Source organism: Amblyomma mixtum, chromosome 5 (assembly GCF_055824585.1).
Source record: "Amblyomma mixtum isolate Tamu chromosome 5, ASM5582458v1, whole genome shotgun sequence".
Lineage (NCBI taxonomy): Eukaryota > Metazoa > Arthropoda > Arachnida > Ixodida > Ixodidae > Amblyomma > Amblyomma mixtum.
This window is the reverse complement of record NC_143016.1, coordinates 181,801,141-181,819,787: the sequence shown is the minus strand read 5'-3', so window position 1 is coordinate 181,819,787 and position 18,647 is coordinate 181,801,141. Positions and strand designations below refer to the sequence as shown.

The window sequence follows — 18,647 nt, the reverse complement described above, 5'->3', positions numbered from 1 at the left end:
TCAGAATTTTGCGCCCTGTGCTCTACCAGCTACGGCGACGGCTGTCCAATCTGCTGCTTTCAGGGGTATATACGTGTAGTGTAAGCGAACCTTCAGTGTTCACCAGCGCAGCTCCCGTCCATAGCGTCCGACGTACTACGTCCTGTATTACGCGAGCGCCATCTAGGAATGCTGTCGAACGGTGAGGGGCGAAGCAGTACGAGAACCCTCTTATGCTACCTAAGGCATCAAGGCTGCCAGATTCGAGGCCCTAGTTAAAAAATTAAGCACACAAGCGAAGAGAAAAGGAGTACTCGTTACGGCGTACATGACGGAAGCAAACAGCCACCGGAAAAAAATGAACGTAGGGGATGTTTTCGTTCAGTTGTAGTTCTTAATCAATGGGAGATTAATAATAGCAGAAATGAAAACAACCACATGCCGCCGGTGGGATCCGAACCCGCCACCTCTGAATTTCGGGTATAAGTGTGCACTTTAATATAGGTGTACACTTCCGAAAACTTATGCACCGTGTTTTCTGTGATTTACAGTGTAACGCACACATTTTACCGTTTACGCCTTACGCTTCAATATATCGTCGCTCATAAACTATGTAACTGTCATCTTTGCTGTCAGTTGCACCCCCCCCCCCCCCCCGCCTGCTTTTAGCTAAAAGGCTTGGCTGTATCAGTTGCAGTTCCTGTTCGTCGGGGCACATCTCGCCACGCGCTCGGCAGTGCCGGGGCAGAGAAATTAGTCGCGCTGCGCATGTTCCGCTCTTTTTGGCTTCAGTAGCGGGCCAGTGAGAGTTATGGTCTTTGTTTTGAATGCGCACTATGATCCTGCACTAAAAAAGTACGTTAGGGTCAACTGATTGAAAAGAAGGGGGAAGTGCTCACAGCTTTCTCCGCCGGTTTGCCAAATATGTCCATTTTTATCATTTGTATTATGTTTCGCTCTGTTTCAACCGTTCTCGTGAAAAACGCTCATTTACAAGACACTCTTTCCTCCAAACTAGGATATGCTCCTTCCTTATGACACCCTAGCAATGCCAACTTGCGTCAGTCACTTCTTGTCCAAGAATAACGCCGCAAGTTTCATTCCATTATCAAGCAGCTATACTCCGTTTCATACATAGCAGTCAACGCTGCCAAAGGTACGAAAGTAGTCCGCTGCAAAAAAACAAGCGAAACGTATCCGTTCGCCTCGCGCCGTGGCTGAGTGGTTTTGTATACAAAGCATATATATACATATGTGTGTGTGCATATACACACACAAAAACAACTATTTACAGAGCACCTAGGTAGGCGCTAGGTGGCAGAAACATAATAGTAACATATTATAGCTAAAAGGCCGGTAAAGATATACAGCGCATCAGGAGAGGAAACCAATCCGGTACAAAGTCCGATTTTTTGTAAATGTCCGTTACCTGCAGCAACATTCGGCTAAAGTGAATTCTGGGCGAAACAACAGGTTCAACGTTGCGATCTTGCATGCGTGTTTTCCAAAGACTATGAAGTCCAATCAGAAGAATCATATCATAAGGATTCGAGTCAGGTTGGGAAACAACAAGGTAGCGCACACTGTAGGAATTTAGGAGAAAATCTTTCTGTAGCGTCCTTTGCAACACATCCCAAAACAAAATCGCGTCAGTGGTACGAAGCGCGCGCCTGTCTGTTCATTTTATAAGGGGCCAAGGTTCGACTCGCGGCTTGGATGTTTGTTTTTATGTATTTTTTATTTTTCTGAAAAATTCATTAGGTAGAAACTCGAAACTGTCAAAGTCTAATACCCACTTTAAAAGACACAGCGCAGTGTACTTCTTTCGAAGGGAAAGGCAGTGTAGTGTACGGATGTAACTTGAGTCTGATGGAGTTGAGTGCAAAGCTGTCATATTTAACACTTCGAGAGCTAGATATTGTCACCTGGCTAGGTCGTTTTTACGGTGATCTTCTTCCAGTAGAGAGACCTTCTTTCTTGAACCTCGGAACTGTCCGAGGGCTCACCCTGGTCATCTCGCCCACAATTTCGAGAACTTCACGCACAGTCTTCTCCGGGAAGCGCTTCCTTACGCTAGAGTAAACGTTGACAATCACCTGCTTGCAGTCTTTCGAAATTTTCGGAGGCTTCAGTTTGGAGAATAGGCGAGCAGGAGATGTTTTTGAAGCCACAGTGGGCGAAGAAAACAAGCGAGTAGGAGGTTGTGGTGCCATTTTCGCAGACTCAGAAACCGAAAGACGAAATCAGACGACATCACCGGCCGGCCTAGCTAAGAAAAAAACCTGATACAGGAGGAGCCGCAAAATCACCAGAAAACTAAGCACCCTGTTTTGAAGAACCTAAAAGAAAAAGCAATCTTTTTGCGAAATAAAACACTTTTATTATTATGCTACAATATTGAGAAACATTTACTTTAATTATAAGTTCATTACACTTTTCACTTTCTACGCACTACATTACGATGCGGACGAGGAGCGCGAACAAGCGCCGCAGCCTTCGCGGCGTTGACTGCTATGTATGAAACGGAGTATAGCTTAACATCCACGATAAACAGCCCGCAATTACCCTGTTTGTCTCTCCGCAGAAATTTCTTTTCTTCATGTCCCTTCACAAAATCTACCATAATTCATCTTTAAGAAGACAGCTCAACTAGAATCTGCATATCGCGCACCACGAGTCAAGCATAAAAATAAAATTGGGTACATATTTTGCAAAAGGGGCACCTTCTATAACTCCACCTAACCGACGACTAACAGCGACCGAACCCCCCCCCCCCGCCCGGCCAATATCCCATGCGTAAAGGACAGTGCTCTTTTTTGAAAAGCTCTACCCGCTTTTATTCTCTTCGGTGACGTCATCTAAGGGATTTAGTAAGTTTTTATTTGCTTACTATTTCTTAAACGGGACCGTCACAACTTGTATTTTCTGCACTTTACTTATTTTGCTGTGTCTTAAGATATATACATGCTTTAATCCGTGGTCTCATATTTTCCTTTCCATGATGTGGCTCTTCACATTTCATTATCCTTTAACAATCACATTTGAACGTGTTGTTTTATTCCTTAATTTCGTGCATAATTTGCATTGTGTATTTCCCGCTGATATACATTCCACTTTCCAATAGTTCGTTATTATCGAACTTAACATTGTTGCACTCGGTTATTTTTACTGCTTTTAAAGTAGTTTGTCGAAGCTGTGCTAGTCTTCTATCAAGTTGTTTAGAAAATTTACAATTTTTTATGAAATCCTGCCACATATCCATTTCAGTTTCTTGCCTGTAATATCGTTGTTTCAACCCCACTCCCGTCTGCAATAGTTTGGAGATTAAGGGTACTGTAAATAAATAAATTACACTGTAACGATTATAGATACTGAGCCACTCAGTACTATGTGCCTAAGTTTAGTGTAAACTTAATAATTCTACAATCAGTACAACATTCAGGCCTGCGATCAGAGTGTAAGAACGTTAAAAAATTACCACTTTTTACTTTAATACCTGCAAAACCATGAAAACTCTCTGCTTTTATCTTTCTCTCTGAAAGCGCTCTGCGAGCGCAATAGGCATACTGCGATTCAGGAGCAGCAAAGGTATTAAGAGATGTTCTTGAGTAACTCACAAGAAACGCTAGCACAAAGATGATAATTTTTATGGCAAAAGGCCATCTGTGGCCTAACAACGCCATGGCAGAAGATATTTTCATTTGCTGAAGGTGGACTCAAAGACCAATTTGTAGAGCATTTTACCCAGATTAAGCCGAACACCAGGCCAGGGGAAGCTTGCACCCATTGTATCATCGGTTGGGAACCGGCGGCACAGGGGACTGAACCCCGCATCTCCAGCATGCTAAACGGATGTCAGCCACTAGGCCACCGCTGCGGTACGCTAGCACAAATAAGGCAATGATTTGAAATCATTGAAAGAATCATTGCATTAACCGGTGCTGAACAACCGACATCATGCTGTCGGAATGAACCCTTGGGTACGGGTTCTCTGAGCGCTCGGAGATTATTTCGGCAATGTAGCAAAAATTGCTGCTTTCGAGGCACACAGATGCTTGCTAAAAGTTAACACCAGTGGTAAAGGGCTGGAAGCTTCCGCATCTGGGCGCAGTTGCCTTGGCTCTCGAACTGCCTTCTCTAATGCCCTCCAAGGGCCATGAAGGAACCTGAAATAAATAAATAAACTGCATCTCGTCGGCCCAAGATTTCGTTATTTGATAGAGTTCATTGCGCAGGCTTGACGGTGACAGTGAGGAGATCCGACGGTTGGAAGAGAACAACCAAGCGTTTCGAGCCCTCGCTCCTAACGGCCTCCCCAGCGACACAGCGCCATGGCTTGCGATCCTGTACCGTGGAACCGAGAAGAAGGTCGAGTCACTTCTACGGGAGAGCAGAGAGATATTTTGTCGCTTGTTCGCAAAGGCCGAAGCCACTTACGTTTCAGGTATGCTCAGCAATCCCAGCTCTCATTTTGAATTCCATAAGTTCCCTGGCGGCGCTCGGTTTGGGTTCACAGCCACACTACTGTCGCTGAACTCGGGGAATGTGTGCACATTCCGCGACTTTCAGAGTATCAAACCAACATAAATTGAAAGGTGGACAAATGTGGGTCCTTGCGTGTGTAGTTTTGTAATAAGGAATAAAACACCAGGAACAGAAGGTGGATTTCTCGAAGCAGCCTGTAGCTACTCTCAATGTAATAAATTATTCTTGTTCACTAGTGACACCAACCATCGTAATTAACGCGAGCAACACGCGGATCGGACAATAATTTAAGTAATTAAGGTGGCTAGTGTCACAATGTAACCTACGAAATTAACCGATCCTGAATCCAGGGAGGTGGCTACAAGGCCCGTGGCTGTCTGAAAGATATTCCCTTGGGAAGAAGCGTAAGCTATACTAGGTTATATGCGCAGCAAAATGAACCAAAATTTTTTTCCCTCCGTGTAAACCTATTTCAAAAGCTCTGAACAACCTGCACACAAAATTAGACTTGCGAACTCCATCTGGGAACGATGCTTATTGCTTTTGTGCACCTATACATACAGAGTGAACTCCGCTGTCCAGTGCCAAACAGCAAGTTCACAAGGTGATGCTGGACCGAGATATTAGTACAGCCGCTTTCATCGCATTAAGCAGTTATCGAGAATTGCTCCTAAATCAGAAAGTTAAAGGCACATCCTGCTGAAACTTTTCCGGATAGTTTTGGTGTTAGGGTTTGCAATATAACTTTGAAGTTGAACGTTCCATGCTTAGCAATGCCCTTACGAATGACATTAAAAGACGCCAGGTGAAAGCTGTAGTCACCTTGAAAGCCTCAATACGATAACCGATTGGGCGGAAACAGATGTTTGACTACGTAGACAAGGCAAACACCGCTGCCAACGATGGAGTGGTTATGTGCAGTCTTTGTCAGAAATATACAGCCCGAGGGGTTTGCTTCCAAGTCGCGTATATATTTAGCACATTTGAGAGTCCAAAGCTTGGGAAGGTTGAGGACATAAGTTGTTCCGGCACTTGTGAGACTATGGTTCCTGTGTGTGCAAAAGGGACCGCTGTGCAGGGCTCAGAAGCAGACCTCTTGGGCTGTATACTTTTGACAAAGACTTTACATCCAGTGAAAGGAGACCATGGCAGAACCTAGCCTGTATTGAATGTGTTCGACTTCAAGGAAGTGCTCTTTGTCACCTAAAAAGAGACTGAGAAAGCGCATCGCGCTCCTCTAACGGCGAATAAATCCGTGGAACTGCTGCGCAGAGAAAGTTCTCCAGAAAAAATAAAAGCAACACTTCGTCATTTTATTACGAAAGCACTATTCTCGTTGGTAAACACTCAGCAAAATCTCGCGATGTTTGTGGGTTTTGGGGAAGTGAACGAAGTAAATGAAAATAAAACAAATAAATATCCGCGACTTGGTTTCTAACCCGCGGCGACAGCAACCGATCAGCTTCACTGGACACTGCGCGAGAGCACTGGGCATTCGCCGCAGTCGAACACGTCCCCAGTTACACTGCAACACACTCGCACTGTACATTGCACGTCGTCTTTTTTTATCAACTAATATTGCTATGAAACTAATTTTGAGCTTTGAGTTCTGTGGAGCTAGAGACTGAGAAATGTGCGCTGTATATGCATTGGCGTGGACCACGCTGTGCCACAGACACGGCACTAGAGCAGTATGTGTGGGCGTTGACAATATTGCTGCAGAAATGCGGCTCTGGAGACAAGCCACAGGCGTACGTTGGGTAAATTAGCATTGACGAAGAAAAATTTGAAGACGCGCATAACTGGCTCCCTGGGCCACTGGACACCTCAGTGGCGGTTGCAGGTAGGCGGCGGTGACATCCTCCTGCAAACCACTTTGCTCTCGCTCAGTATTTTGTGCTTAGCAATGCTAAAACGCAGGCATTTTTTTGAAATCCAATTTAGCAGTTCTACTTAAATTTAATTGGATTTAGTTTGGATTTTTTCGCATTATGTTCTGCACGCGTGAATCTTCTGAAATCCGAAGCCGACTGGCAACCACCTTTTTTGAATGTTCATTTAAACGCTACCCCAAAAGTTTTCGATTCGTAAGTGGGCTACTAAATCCATCTTTAAGAATCCAAGCAGACGGTTATTCTTACAGTGTGCCTGGGCCATCATTTCTCTAATAAAGTATGCGCAATGAGAAAATTATTTTTCCTGCCTCCGGAATGAAATTATTGGCAATCTCTTTTCTTCATTCAATATTTCGTCTCTGTTAAATTGTTCACCTCTGAATTTGATATCAAAGATGGTGTCTGATGTCGATAGCGGTCACAGCCAACGCAGCTGGGCAAGGAACCCAATAGTAATGCAATTGTCAAGCATATTTCTTTGCATGATATTTTTACGTATTTTGCGTCGACGACGGAGTGGAGGAAATGGGGAGCGCACAGGTAAATGCTCGTCGGCCTGGCCGGGTTTTCACCGTCCCCGTCACAGAACGCCACGCCCTAAATAGATGCGCCAGACCTGTTCAGTGCCTGCTCAGCACGTAGCAGTGGTGGTGGTTGTTGCTGGGCATCAACACGGATCCCTCTGGCCTTCGACGGAGCCGCATACTTTCTTGATTACACTCCTCCCTCCTTCCACTGAATATGCCTTAAGACGATGACGCCGAGCAAGCGGCACCCTCGGCGAACCACTTGCAGTATCACGGCGAACTGTGCACCTTTGCTACGAAGACGCCAATGATTGGCTCACGAAGCACGAGCTGATAAGTCGAAAAACCAACGGGATGCTTTCGATTAGCTAGCCAACGCTATATTCTTTTTGGAAGCTACGGTGGTGATCTTGTTCTACAATGATGTGGACTCCATCACCATGTGGGACCGTTTTTCAGAAGAAATCAAATGTTTTGGGGACAGATCTGAAAAAAAAAAACGCGTGAGAAAAACTGCTACAACGGGCCCAATTACCAGGTTAGACTTGCGCCGCGTACTCCTAAGCCATCGTAAATTTGTTCAAGGTAGTGAATACACGGATGTCTGAAGAAGATAATTTTGGACACCTGCTTAAAGGGATCGCTGAGGATGTCTATCACTTCCTTATCAGTAAATACAGTTTGAACTCAACTGCCGACGTCATCGGGCACTGCAGAGCGTTCGTGGCCTTGAAGCTTTGTCGTATTTTCCCGAAATTGGGGCCCTTGGCCAAAGTCACCTCCGTCGCCAGCGTTGACGTCGCTGCTCCTGTGTCCATGGCTGACATGATGCGTCTATTGTGCGCGAGAAGCTCCTCTGGCATCAGGACATTGTGCGCCATGATGATGCCCCCTAGCACGGCTGCGCACAGCTGGCAGACCCCACAACTCTAACTGCATCTTGGGTTCCAGGTGGCGGTGCACCAAAATCTGCCCATAGGACACCCTATAATTTGCGGTCCACCTACAAGCATGTGAGAAGAAGCCGCATCTACACAGGCGACTTGGCGCGCCAGCAGTGCAGACCTGAGTACAATCTGATGTCGAATCACAGCACTGACCCGTTTGCTAGGCACTATACATTGACAGCGGGCGCCCTTCAACTGTGTGTTACCGCGGTGGCATGAGCGGACACATATCCCGTATTGCCGCCTGCGAGGACTGATGTCACAAGACCACCGCCCGTGGCCGAACCCTTCTGTCAGCGCCGAAGCCGAAGTTGAGCACCCAAAGGCAACATCCTCTTGGGGCAGCTACCTCGCGACATTGCTGCGAAATGCCTTGCCTGCCTCTGACCGCAGCCTGACGCCACCATCTTCAAGTCAGGTATCCTCACTGTCCCTTCGACGCCGTTTCTCCCCTTCGGGAAACTAGGTGGCGTGGCCGATGGAGGTGAGGTCGCCTGCTAGTCAATGTCATAATAACTATGCCTGTGTTTATGCTAAACATACCAAATGTGATTATCGACGGTATTTATTTATTTATTTATTTCGTGTACCCTCAGGGCCAGAGGCATTATAGAGGGGAGTGGTTACAAAAATTTAAGAAAAAAAATGTACAGTGCAGCAAACTAATTACTAATACAAAAATGATTGCTCCTAGTTATACATTATTAGCTGTTGGGTTCTTGGTGTGCTGGTTAATAGTATATAATACACAGAATACAGCGCAGCAATACAGTGAAAAACAAACAAACAAAACGCTCGTACAAAAAACAACAAGAATATAGAATTAAAAAAAAAGAAGATGATGCTCCTACTTATACAAAGTTTTCTAATGTTGTTTTGAAGCGTTGGTTGTCAGTAATGGTAGCGGTAGATGCAGGAAGGTGATTCCACTCAGCAGCTGTGCGCGGAAGAAATGACTGAAACATGGCATTGGTTTTGCAAAATGGAATTCCGACTTTGTTATTGTGATCTAGCCTTGATGAAATGTATTGGGGAGGGGAGATCAGTTCGTGGGAAAGTGAAGGATGATAAAATATCTTGTGAAAAAGTGATAGTCTAAGGGCTGTACGGCGAGATGCTAAAGATGGCAGGCTGAGATTTAATTTCATTGCAGAGATGCTGGCAGTTCGGTTATAATTACATACAATAAAACGAGCAGAATTATTCTGGACCATTTCTAATGAGTGAATTAGGTTTTGTTGAAAGGGATCCCACACTGCTGCAGCATACTCTAGCTTTGAGCGGACCAGTGTCTTATATAGAAGTAGTTTTAGGGAAGAAGGTGCCTTAGAGAAATTACGTTTTAGATATCCCAGCATGCGATTAGCATTATTAATTACGTAAGATGTGTGAATGGACCAAGTGAGGTTGCTAGTAATATGGATACCAAGATATTTGTAAGAAGAAACAGGATCTAGAGGGACATTATTAAGGTGATAGGAAGGTAGCTGGCCGGATGTTCTTGATACACGCAGAAATTTACATTTTTTGATGTTTAATTCCATTGACCATGATTGGCACCAAATACAGATAGCGTTAAGGTCTGATTGAAGAGAAGATATGTCATCGTCGCAAATTATTTCCCTGTAGATGACGCAATCATCTGCGAATAAATGAATGTTAGAGGAAACACAAGAGGGTAGATCATTAATGTAAATTAAAAAAAGTAGAGGACCAAGTACCGACCCTTGAGGTACGCCGGACTGTACTTTACTTGGCTGCGAGGTTGAGTCATTAGCAGAAACAAATTGCGAACGGTTAAAAAGAAAGCATTCGATCCAAGCAAGCAGCCTATGGAGTTAGTAGACACTAGTGTTGCAGTGTCCGTTATGAGTTTGAGCTTTAAGGAAGGTATGGGATGCAAACTAATCTTCGGCAGGGGTCACGCTGAGTGAGCTTTTAGAGTCGTTGGTTGCGAAATACTAGCTCCGCTTGGTGAATGGAACGCGAAAGTTAGTTTCGGTGGGCAAATGTTTCAGACCGAATTTACTGCCCTGTCACTTTCTACTCATGACGTATTACATGGAATTGAGTTTTTGCACAAGTGCGGTGCCTCAAATAGACTGTCATTCTGGAGCGATTTGATTGAACAGAACTCTGATGTCGCTGTAATTGAAAACTATACTATCTTGATTTGGAGCTTTTTCTCTGTCAGAAGACACTTTTCCCGGCGATTTCCGCCGAATTTTCTCTGGTTGTTTCATCTGAAATATTGTACGACGCCTTCGGCGACGTGGTAGAGCCCACTGCACTGACGTGCGCAAATTAGAGTGCCCTCGTGCCCCGTTGTATAGTCACCGTGACTAGTGGTCACACCGTGCTGTGGACAGTGAACTATTCGGAAGAGCCCGCCGTATTACCTCGCGTCATAAAACTCGCCCGTTTAGAGCAAGGCTTGTCTGTTTCAGTCGCGGCCCTTAGTAACTGCGTTTTTGGTGAGCCGGACCACCCCTGTGCAGAGTCACAAGTTCGGCCTGTGATTACTCCCTTCTCGCACAGGAGCGATTCAATTCGGTGGGACTCATTTCGCAGCTTGTGAGGGTGTTTGATTTCTCCGGAGGCAATCCAGCACCCCTTCAACGTTCTTACATTCATCATGTGATCGATAGTGGCTCCGCACCTCCGATACGACTGAAGCATTCACGGTTTAGGAGCGCAAGAAAGACGAAGAGAAGAACACGACACCACAAGCGCTCGTTGAGCGCTTTTTGTGTTGTCTCGTCTTCTTCTCTTCGTTTTTGCCTTCTTTGCGCTCGTTAACCATGAACACGTGCTAACTAGCCCAACTTCTTACGTTAACGACAGAGTCCTTACCGCGCGCCACCGACCAAACGTCCAACGTCCAAGGTCCACCGACCAAGCGCGCCACCGACCCGCCGTATTACCTCGCGTCATAAAACTCGCCCGTTTAGAGCAAGGCTTGTCTGTTTCAGTCGCGGCCCTTAGTAACTGCGTTTTTGGTGAGCCGGACCGCCCCAGTGCAGAGTCACAAGTTCGGCCTGTGATTACTCTCTTCTCGCACAGGAGCGATTCAATTCGGTGGGACTCATTTCGCAGCTTGTGAGGGTGTTTGATTTCTCCCGAGGCAATCCAGCGCCCCTTCAACGTTCTTACATTCATCATGTGATCGATAGTGGCTCCGCACTTCCGATACGACTGAAGCATTCACGGTTAAGGAGCGCAAGAAAGACGAAGAGAAGAACACGACACCACAAGCGCTCGATGAGCGCTTTTTGTGTGGTCGTCTTCTTCTCTTCGTCTTTCTTGCGCTCTTTAAGCGTGAATGCTTAACAATGAACACGTAATAACTAGCCCAACTTCTTACGTTAACAACAGAATCCTTACCGCGCGCCACCAACCAAACGTAGGTTAATAGACCAACAAGTTTGTGAGATCTTAAACCGAAGGAGTCACCCAGGAATCATCAAGCCATTCGGAGGCTCCAGTTATCCTCGTGAAAAAGAAAGATAGTACGTGGCGACTCTGTATACACAGGCTATCGTTACCCAAATGCGAGAAAAAAAAATTGTATTCGCTCCCACGAATAGACGATGCCACCGACTGTCGTGACATCGGCTCATACTTTTCCTTGGTTGATTTGACATCAGGGTACTGGCAAATGCCAATACACCTAAATCACAAAGAAAAGACGCCATGACTGGCGTACTTTATGAGTTCGACGTTATGGCTGTGGAGCAATGTGATGCGCTTGCCACGTTTGAAGGATTTATGGACAATATTTTGCGCCGCCTAAACTCGCACTTTTGATCGTATTTTTTGGATGATGTAGTGATTTTTGACAAAAAATTTAGCCAACATAAAAGCCGCCTCTCTATCGTATTTGACAGCATGGACAGAGCGGCCCTAGTGCTTAACTCTTACAAGTGTCACTTTGGCGAATGCCAAATCATTGTTTTCGGCCACGTGTTTGATAAGGAGGGTGTCCGCCCGGATCCTTAGAACATTGATGCTGTCACCAACTTCACAGTGCCGTAATTAGTGAAGCAGGTTCCCATCTCTTTAGGGCCATGCTCTTATTTTCGCTGTTTCTTTCCAAGGTTTTGCCGACGTTGCCTTCCCTCTCACGTGGCCTCCTGCACAAAGGCGTGCCACTCAAGTGAACCTCTGAGCGTGACTACATTACGCCATCTCAAATTCCTCCAGACGTCGGGCCCTATCCTGCGCCTTGTCTGCCTTTCCGCTCCCTTCGAAGTCCACACCGATGATAGCGGTGTCGGAGTTGGCGCCGTGCTCATCAACTGCCACGGCGGAGATAAGCATGTAATGGCTTATGCCAGCCGGTCGTCGAGCAAGTCGGAACGCAACAAGACAGTTACCGAACAAGAGTGTCTCGCGGCACTTTTTGCTGTGCGACGCTTTCGCTCGGACCTCTATCGCAATACTTTTACCATCGTAACCGACCATCGTTCGCTATGCTGGCTCGTGAACATATGTGACCCATGCAGCCAGCTTTCCCGCTGGACACTGCGCCTAAAGCAGTTAGCTTCACTGTCGTGTACAAAGGCGCTCTCACGCTTTTGTCTGTCTCTCGCGCTTGTCGCTTCCGACGTCTGTTTGCGATGACGTCAACTTCGACGACTACCTCGCTTCTGTACTACCCACAATTTCTGATCCCTACTTTTTTAAGATTGAACAACGCAAGGACACTACATTAGCGTCAATCTTCGACGCCGCCTGTGATTGCCCTGCAAGCCGCTTCTGTATTCGCTCCGGTTTACTTTACAAGAAGAATTTCACGCCCGGCGGTGCACGGTTTTTTCTCGTCGTGCCGGAAAGTCTTCGCACTGCTATTCTTCATTCGATGCACGACGATGCAAAGTCTGGTCACTAGGGAGTTGTCCGAATCCGCGCACAAAAGCTTTTTATTGGTCCAAAATGCGTCAAACGAATCACGATACGTAGCGTGCTCTGTGCAGTGGACACTTTTTAAGCCCCGTACATCGTGTTCTCAAGGCCAGCTGCATCCTATGAAACCTCCGGCCACCCCATTTGAGAAGAAGGGCATTGACCTGTTAAGCCTTTTTCCTCGGTATGCGAACGGTAACCGCAGGGTCATCGTGTGTGTTCGAGACCTAACACAGTGCTGTGAGACAGCCGCCATATCATTTGCCACTGCCTCCGATGTGTCTCTTTTTCTCCTGCATTTTCTCATTCTTCGATGTGGCCCTCATCGAGTTTTCATCACTGATCGTGGGCGCAAGTTTACTGCGGATGTTTTCGACGAACTTCGTCTCAGCGAATGCATTTTTGGTCACTCGACACCGTGTCACAAGCAAACGAATAGCCTCCTCGATCGCACAAACCCCACGCTCACCCCTATGCTGGCAATGCGAGTCGTTTCAGACCATAAGAACTGGGAGGACATGCTCCCTTTGACTGCGTATGCGTACAACACTGCGCCCAAAATGAAACAACTGGCTACCTCCCATTTCGCCTTTACACCCGCATTCCCGGTAGCTGTATCGACACCATCTTTCCTTTTTTTCTCCACGGCGAGCCTTCCATCGCCGCCACACTGCCGAGCTGAAGAGCACGTCTACTTGCCCTCCTCCGCATTTTGTACTGACAGGGGCGCTCTAACCACTGCTACGATATCCGCCGCGAGCCCATCTCTAGTGAGCCTGGTGATTTAGTGTGTTCGTAGACGCCACTCCGCAAGCATGCTTCGTGTCGGAAGCTCTTGTCCCACTACACTGGCCCTTTTTTTCTTTTTGAGCGCATCAGTGATTTGAACTACATGGTCTCGTGCCTTACTGACATTGATCGCCACTCACGCAAGACGCTGGTGACGCATATTTGTCGCCTAAAATGATTCAGCCCTTAGAACACTGCTTAACACGCCTTGGGAGGCTTCGTCTGCGAAGGGCGACGTGCAACGTGCTTTGTGTCGACGACGAAGCAGAGGAAATGGGAGTCTTGCAGTAAAAAAGCTGATCTGCCTGGCTGAGTTGAGCGCTCCCGTCACAGAACGGCCTAAATGACGCCTCAGAAGGGCTCAATGCCTGCTGAGTACGTAACAATACTATTACGTTCATAATACATAGAGAACTAGGTTGTAATAAGCACCTTCCTACCAGTAGGTCTTGGAATAAATAAACTGAAGTCTCAGAAGGTAGCAAAGATAAAATAGATTTTTACTCAGTATTGAGTACAATAAAACGCACAGAAGCAAATAGCATAACATCACAAATCACAGTGAGAAAAGAAATAGCAGTCAGGTAGAACCTTCCATAACTATATATGCATGACCGAAAAAAAAATTATATGCAGAAGCCTTGAACTAACAAAGGGCCGTTAATAAAAACGACAGAGGAAAAATATACCGATTGTTTCAGGGCTAACTGAATAATTTTCAAAGATAGGATTTTTGAGATAAAAATACGGCTTTCGCGGCACCGTATTGTCGAGGTTGGGGAACACCAGTAAACCACTGAATCATCTTCACAGGTAGCTGATTAACTAATTTCCAGTTGAGTTTCTAACCAATACACAGAGGCGACTGGTTGGAATTAGAGATTTGTTGCAGGTCGTTAGTAACCGCCATACCAATTTTAAAATTTCGAAAATGCGAATACCCAGGGCGCTGTGGCTCGTCAAATTCCGGCTATTTCGACAAGTTATGCGCATTGGTGGAGTTGTTTAGCCTTCATGCTGCTCGAATGGGCATGTATTTTGGCGCGAGGTAAACAAAATATGTTGGGCCACAGCGCCGATAGTAATCGCGGTTTCGAAACTCAAACTTTTACGGCGGTTACTAACGGCTGGCTACAAATCTCTCATTGCAACTAGGCGCTTAACTCTAATAGCTTAAAAGTTTAATTCTTTATAGTAGTCATAGTGAATAGTGTGTTTGGCGCGTGATAGCCATAGTTGCTTATGCGCCATAAAACCCCATATAACTAAATAAAGTAGTCAACCAGCTTACTAGTTAAGATGATTCATCTCTTTTCTGGTGTCCACCAATACTAGCAATACTGCGTCCCAAAAGGCATATTCTTACCTAAAAAAATCCTATTTTCGGTAAGTCTTCCCTAGTGCACCCGGTATAAAACATGCACTGTCAGATATACACACAAAGGTGCACTGTACTAAAGTTTTATTGCGGAATTTCAAGCAAGCGGCACCCAAATACTCCAGGACCCCTGGTGCCAATCCTTCGGGTGCAACATTTAAAAAGAGGCTGCCAGAAGAAGAATAAGCAGAATTTTAGCCATTGTCGTGTTGGTGTTGTTTAGAAGATCCCGACCTCATGTGGCAAGTACTACATCGATCAGACGGGACGCTGCATAAACGATCGACTACATGAACACGCGAAAGATATAGAGAGCAAGTCAAGCAGAAGCCACCTTGCTTTGCACTGCGCAGAGCATAAATATTGCGAAGCGCATCTCAATAGGACCACTATCATCGCCCGATATAGTTGAGACACCGAGGTTCATTTCGGAGGCCTGCCTTATTAAAAAGCTAGGTAACACCTGTATCAGCAGCCCATCGATAAATATATACTACCTAATGAGCACGCGTATCTTAATCAGTGACGTGCATTTTTTCAGTCAGGTTATGTGGTTTTGCGGTATCTTTTTCTCTTGTTTTTCTTGTGTTTTGTGCCATTCCATTTATATGCTGCCTCACCTGTAGCAATAAATAATTTGGTCTTTAGTAGCGCTGGTGTTTGTCCTTCTCCTGTCTCGTCTTTCGTTCGGTTGTTATATCGAGTTCTTCAAAAATTTACCAACCAGCTCGAATTCACCCTCTTTTTTTGAAAACAGTTCGACGCAGTTACTCTGCTCCAAGTAAACGACCGCTCCTCTTGTTACCGATGTTCCCCAGGCCCTGCACTTACGTTCGGCCTTCTTGACGGTTAGGAATTGTCTCTACGATTGGCGCGCGTGTCGGATGCTGCTGCCAAACCGTACCTACCAAGTGCCTGGTAACATCAAGAGCAACGCAAACTATTGATTGCTTGGGGAAAACTACGAATAAACTTGCATCAAGCGCCGATTTCTCAACTCGCAGGTTGTCTCTCAGACTATATAAAGATGTCGCACATTTCTTTCTCGCAGGCAAGACGGACAACTTTACGCATGCCATGCTTGCCGCACGAGAAGAAGCCATCCGTGATGAAAAAGGTGACGCTGAATACCTGACCGAAGGAAACATGATTCTGCTTGTGCGGAGCAGCTTTGTCGGTAGGTAACAGCAGAATCGGACATTCTGCTGTTTTACAGCGATAGTTGATATGCACCCGTTTATGGGTTTCGAGTCGTCGTAGTAGTAGTAGTATGGTCTAATAGTCGTCGGCGTAACCGATATTTGCGTTGCCATGGGAAGCACTCAAGGTTCACTACCGTGAATGAAGGAGTGCATGAAATGAGCGGAGGAATGAGTAACCAGTGGTTGGTTAACACGGAAACCACCCGTAGGGTAATGACCCTTTAAGGAGCAGGGTATCGCTAGAGCATAAGAAGGCAGGATCAGTGGGTGGTTGCCGCGAGCACCACACTGGAGCAATCACGTAGCAAATAGGAGGTTATGGTGAGAGCGGAGGAATTGCCATCCAGAGGATGGTTAGCATGGAAGGTGGAAGTTATGGCGAGAGCGTAAGGTGTAAGCGGAGTTGGTCGAAACTTGTATAGCAATCTGAAAAAGCTGGATACCTTTACTTTGTAGCCGTATGGCTGCCCTTGGGTAGATGCCAATGAGTAACTTTTTGCTTATTAGAAGGTAAAAGTGCAGCGGTGCTTGCAACAGGAACCACCCCGAGGGTATTTAACCTAGACTGTAGAGGCTTACCCTTAAAGGAGGGTGGTGTAGCGATAGCTTAAGAATGCGCAACCAGTCAGGTTTAATTTTACAGATACATTATCGACCTTTTTTTCTTCAGTGGGCATAACCAGGCTGACGGTTATAATGATGGACAGTAGGGTCATTACCACCAGAAAAACACGGGTGGTGGTTACTGTGCAAGGAGAACGAAGGGAATGGTGACAGCGGACGAATGTGGCGATCTTCATCCGTGGAAGCTGCTGCGAAGTGGGCCGCCCCAGGAGAGGGTGAACGGTGGCACCCCGCGCCTATAGCGGTGGGCTGCAGAGGAGATGTAGTCGAAAAATGAGTACTATACGAGGTCTGTTAGAAAAGTATCCGACCTTTGGCCGTTAAAAAAAAACTTGCATAACTGGAGCGTTGCAAACCTAGTCATCTTTAAAGTAGTCTACTTGGGACTCCACACACTTCTCCCAGCGGTGCTGCCACTGTGGGAAGTATTCCGAAAAGGCCCTTTTCGGAATGGAGTTTAGCTCAGCTGTCGTTGCAGCCATAATGTTCTTCCTTGTCTGAAATCGCGCTCCTTTCAATGGCGTTTTGAATTTGGGAACCAGCCAGAAATCGCAGGGGCCATATCAGGACAGTAAGGAGTCTGTTGAACTACAGGAGTCTGGTTTTTCACCAAAAAATCTGATTCGAGTGCGAGGAATGTGCCGGAGCATTGGCGCGACGGGTGCGCCAATTTCCTGTTGACCTCAGCTCCGGGTTCTTGCGCCGGACAGCATCACGTAGGCAACGGAGGACATCCCTGTAGTACTCTTCGGTCATTGTTTGACCCTGTAGAGTGCGTACTCGTGGTCTGCCACACAGAGGGTGTCAAAGAAAGCAGTCAGCATCACTTTCACATTGCTGCGCAATTGGCGGGCCTTCTTTAGTCTTGGTGACGTGGAATGCTTCCACTCTGACGACTGGGATCTGGTTTCCGGGTCGTACCTGTACACCCAAGACTCGTCACTAGTGATTATGATGTTGATGAAGTCGGGGTCACTGTTTGCGGAATCCAGCATGTCCTGTGAGACTTCAACACGAAGCTGCTTTGCTCCACCGTGAGCAGCTTCGGCACGAATTTCGCCGCAACTCTCTCCATGGCCAAATCTTCGGTGATAATGGAATATGCTCATGTCCACCTCTTCCTCAATTTCTCGGATAGTCACGCGACAGTCCCGCATCACCATAGCGTTCAGTTCGGCAATGACCTGGTCATTTTGGCATGTTGATGGCCGATTGGAGCGTGGCTCGTTCTCCACCGATGTGCGGCCATCTTTAAAACAATTGTAACACTGCTTAAACTGTGTGCTGCTCATAGCATCTTCACCGAAAGCCGTCTGAATACTTCGAATGGTTTCCACTCGGCTGTCGCCAAGTTTATGGCAAAATTTGTTGCAGTAGCGCTGCTCCTTTCACTCCGCCATTTTCCTTGCAATAAAAAACCGAAGAGAGCACTGCACACTGCCTCACTCAAACGCTGCTTCCCAGCGACTGACGCTATCGGCAGGCGGGAAAATATTCATGCATGCGCATGAAGGTGCAAGGTCGCGTGATGCAAGCGCGCTTGTCTCATATCCATCAGGTGTTCGCAAAAAAAAAATAAAGACGGATACTTTTCTAACCGACCTCGTATGTAGGGAACTAAAAATAACGTTCTAGAGCTGCAGAGACATGAAACATCGCAGATATTTCCTACCTTAACATATCAAGAAATATGAATGCGTTTAAAGCTCATGCTGAATGTTGTGTTGCACAGTGATAACCGGCTTGTCATTTTTTTTGTCACTCATAGATTATCCCTTTTGTTCTTTTTGTTGTGTTTTCTTTTTTCTTTAACCGAGTATAGCCCTAGCTACTCACAATAACACGGCAACTAGCGTAAGCATAATGATACTTCCAAACCTGGCAACATGTGCAAAAAAAGAGATTTTGCTTTAAGG

At 46.2% G+C, this 18,647-nt stretch overlaps 1 protein-coding gene across 1 annotated transcript in view; it reads left to right on the top strand.

Annotated features, from left to right (window-relative positions):
* Window positions 1–18,647, top strand: part of LOC149345002 (cytochrome P450 2B4-like) — a 74,594-nt gene that overhangs the window by 34,861 nt on the left and 21,086 nt on the right. Inside the window, exons 6-7 of the mRNA XM_089546421.1 lie at window positions 4,222–4,423; window positions 15,957–16,082. Of these exons, the coding sequence (XP_089402547.1) occupies window positions 4,222–4,423; window positions 15,957–16,082 (328 nt within the window). The remainder of the gene's footprint in view (window positions 1–4,221; window positions 4,424–15,956; window positions 16,083–18,647) is intronic.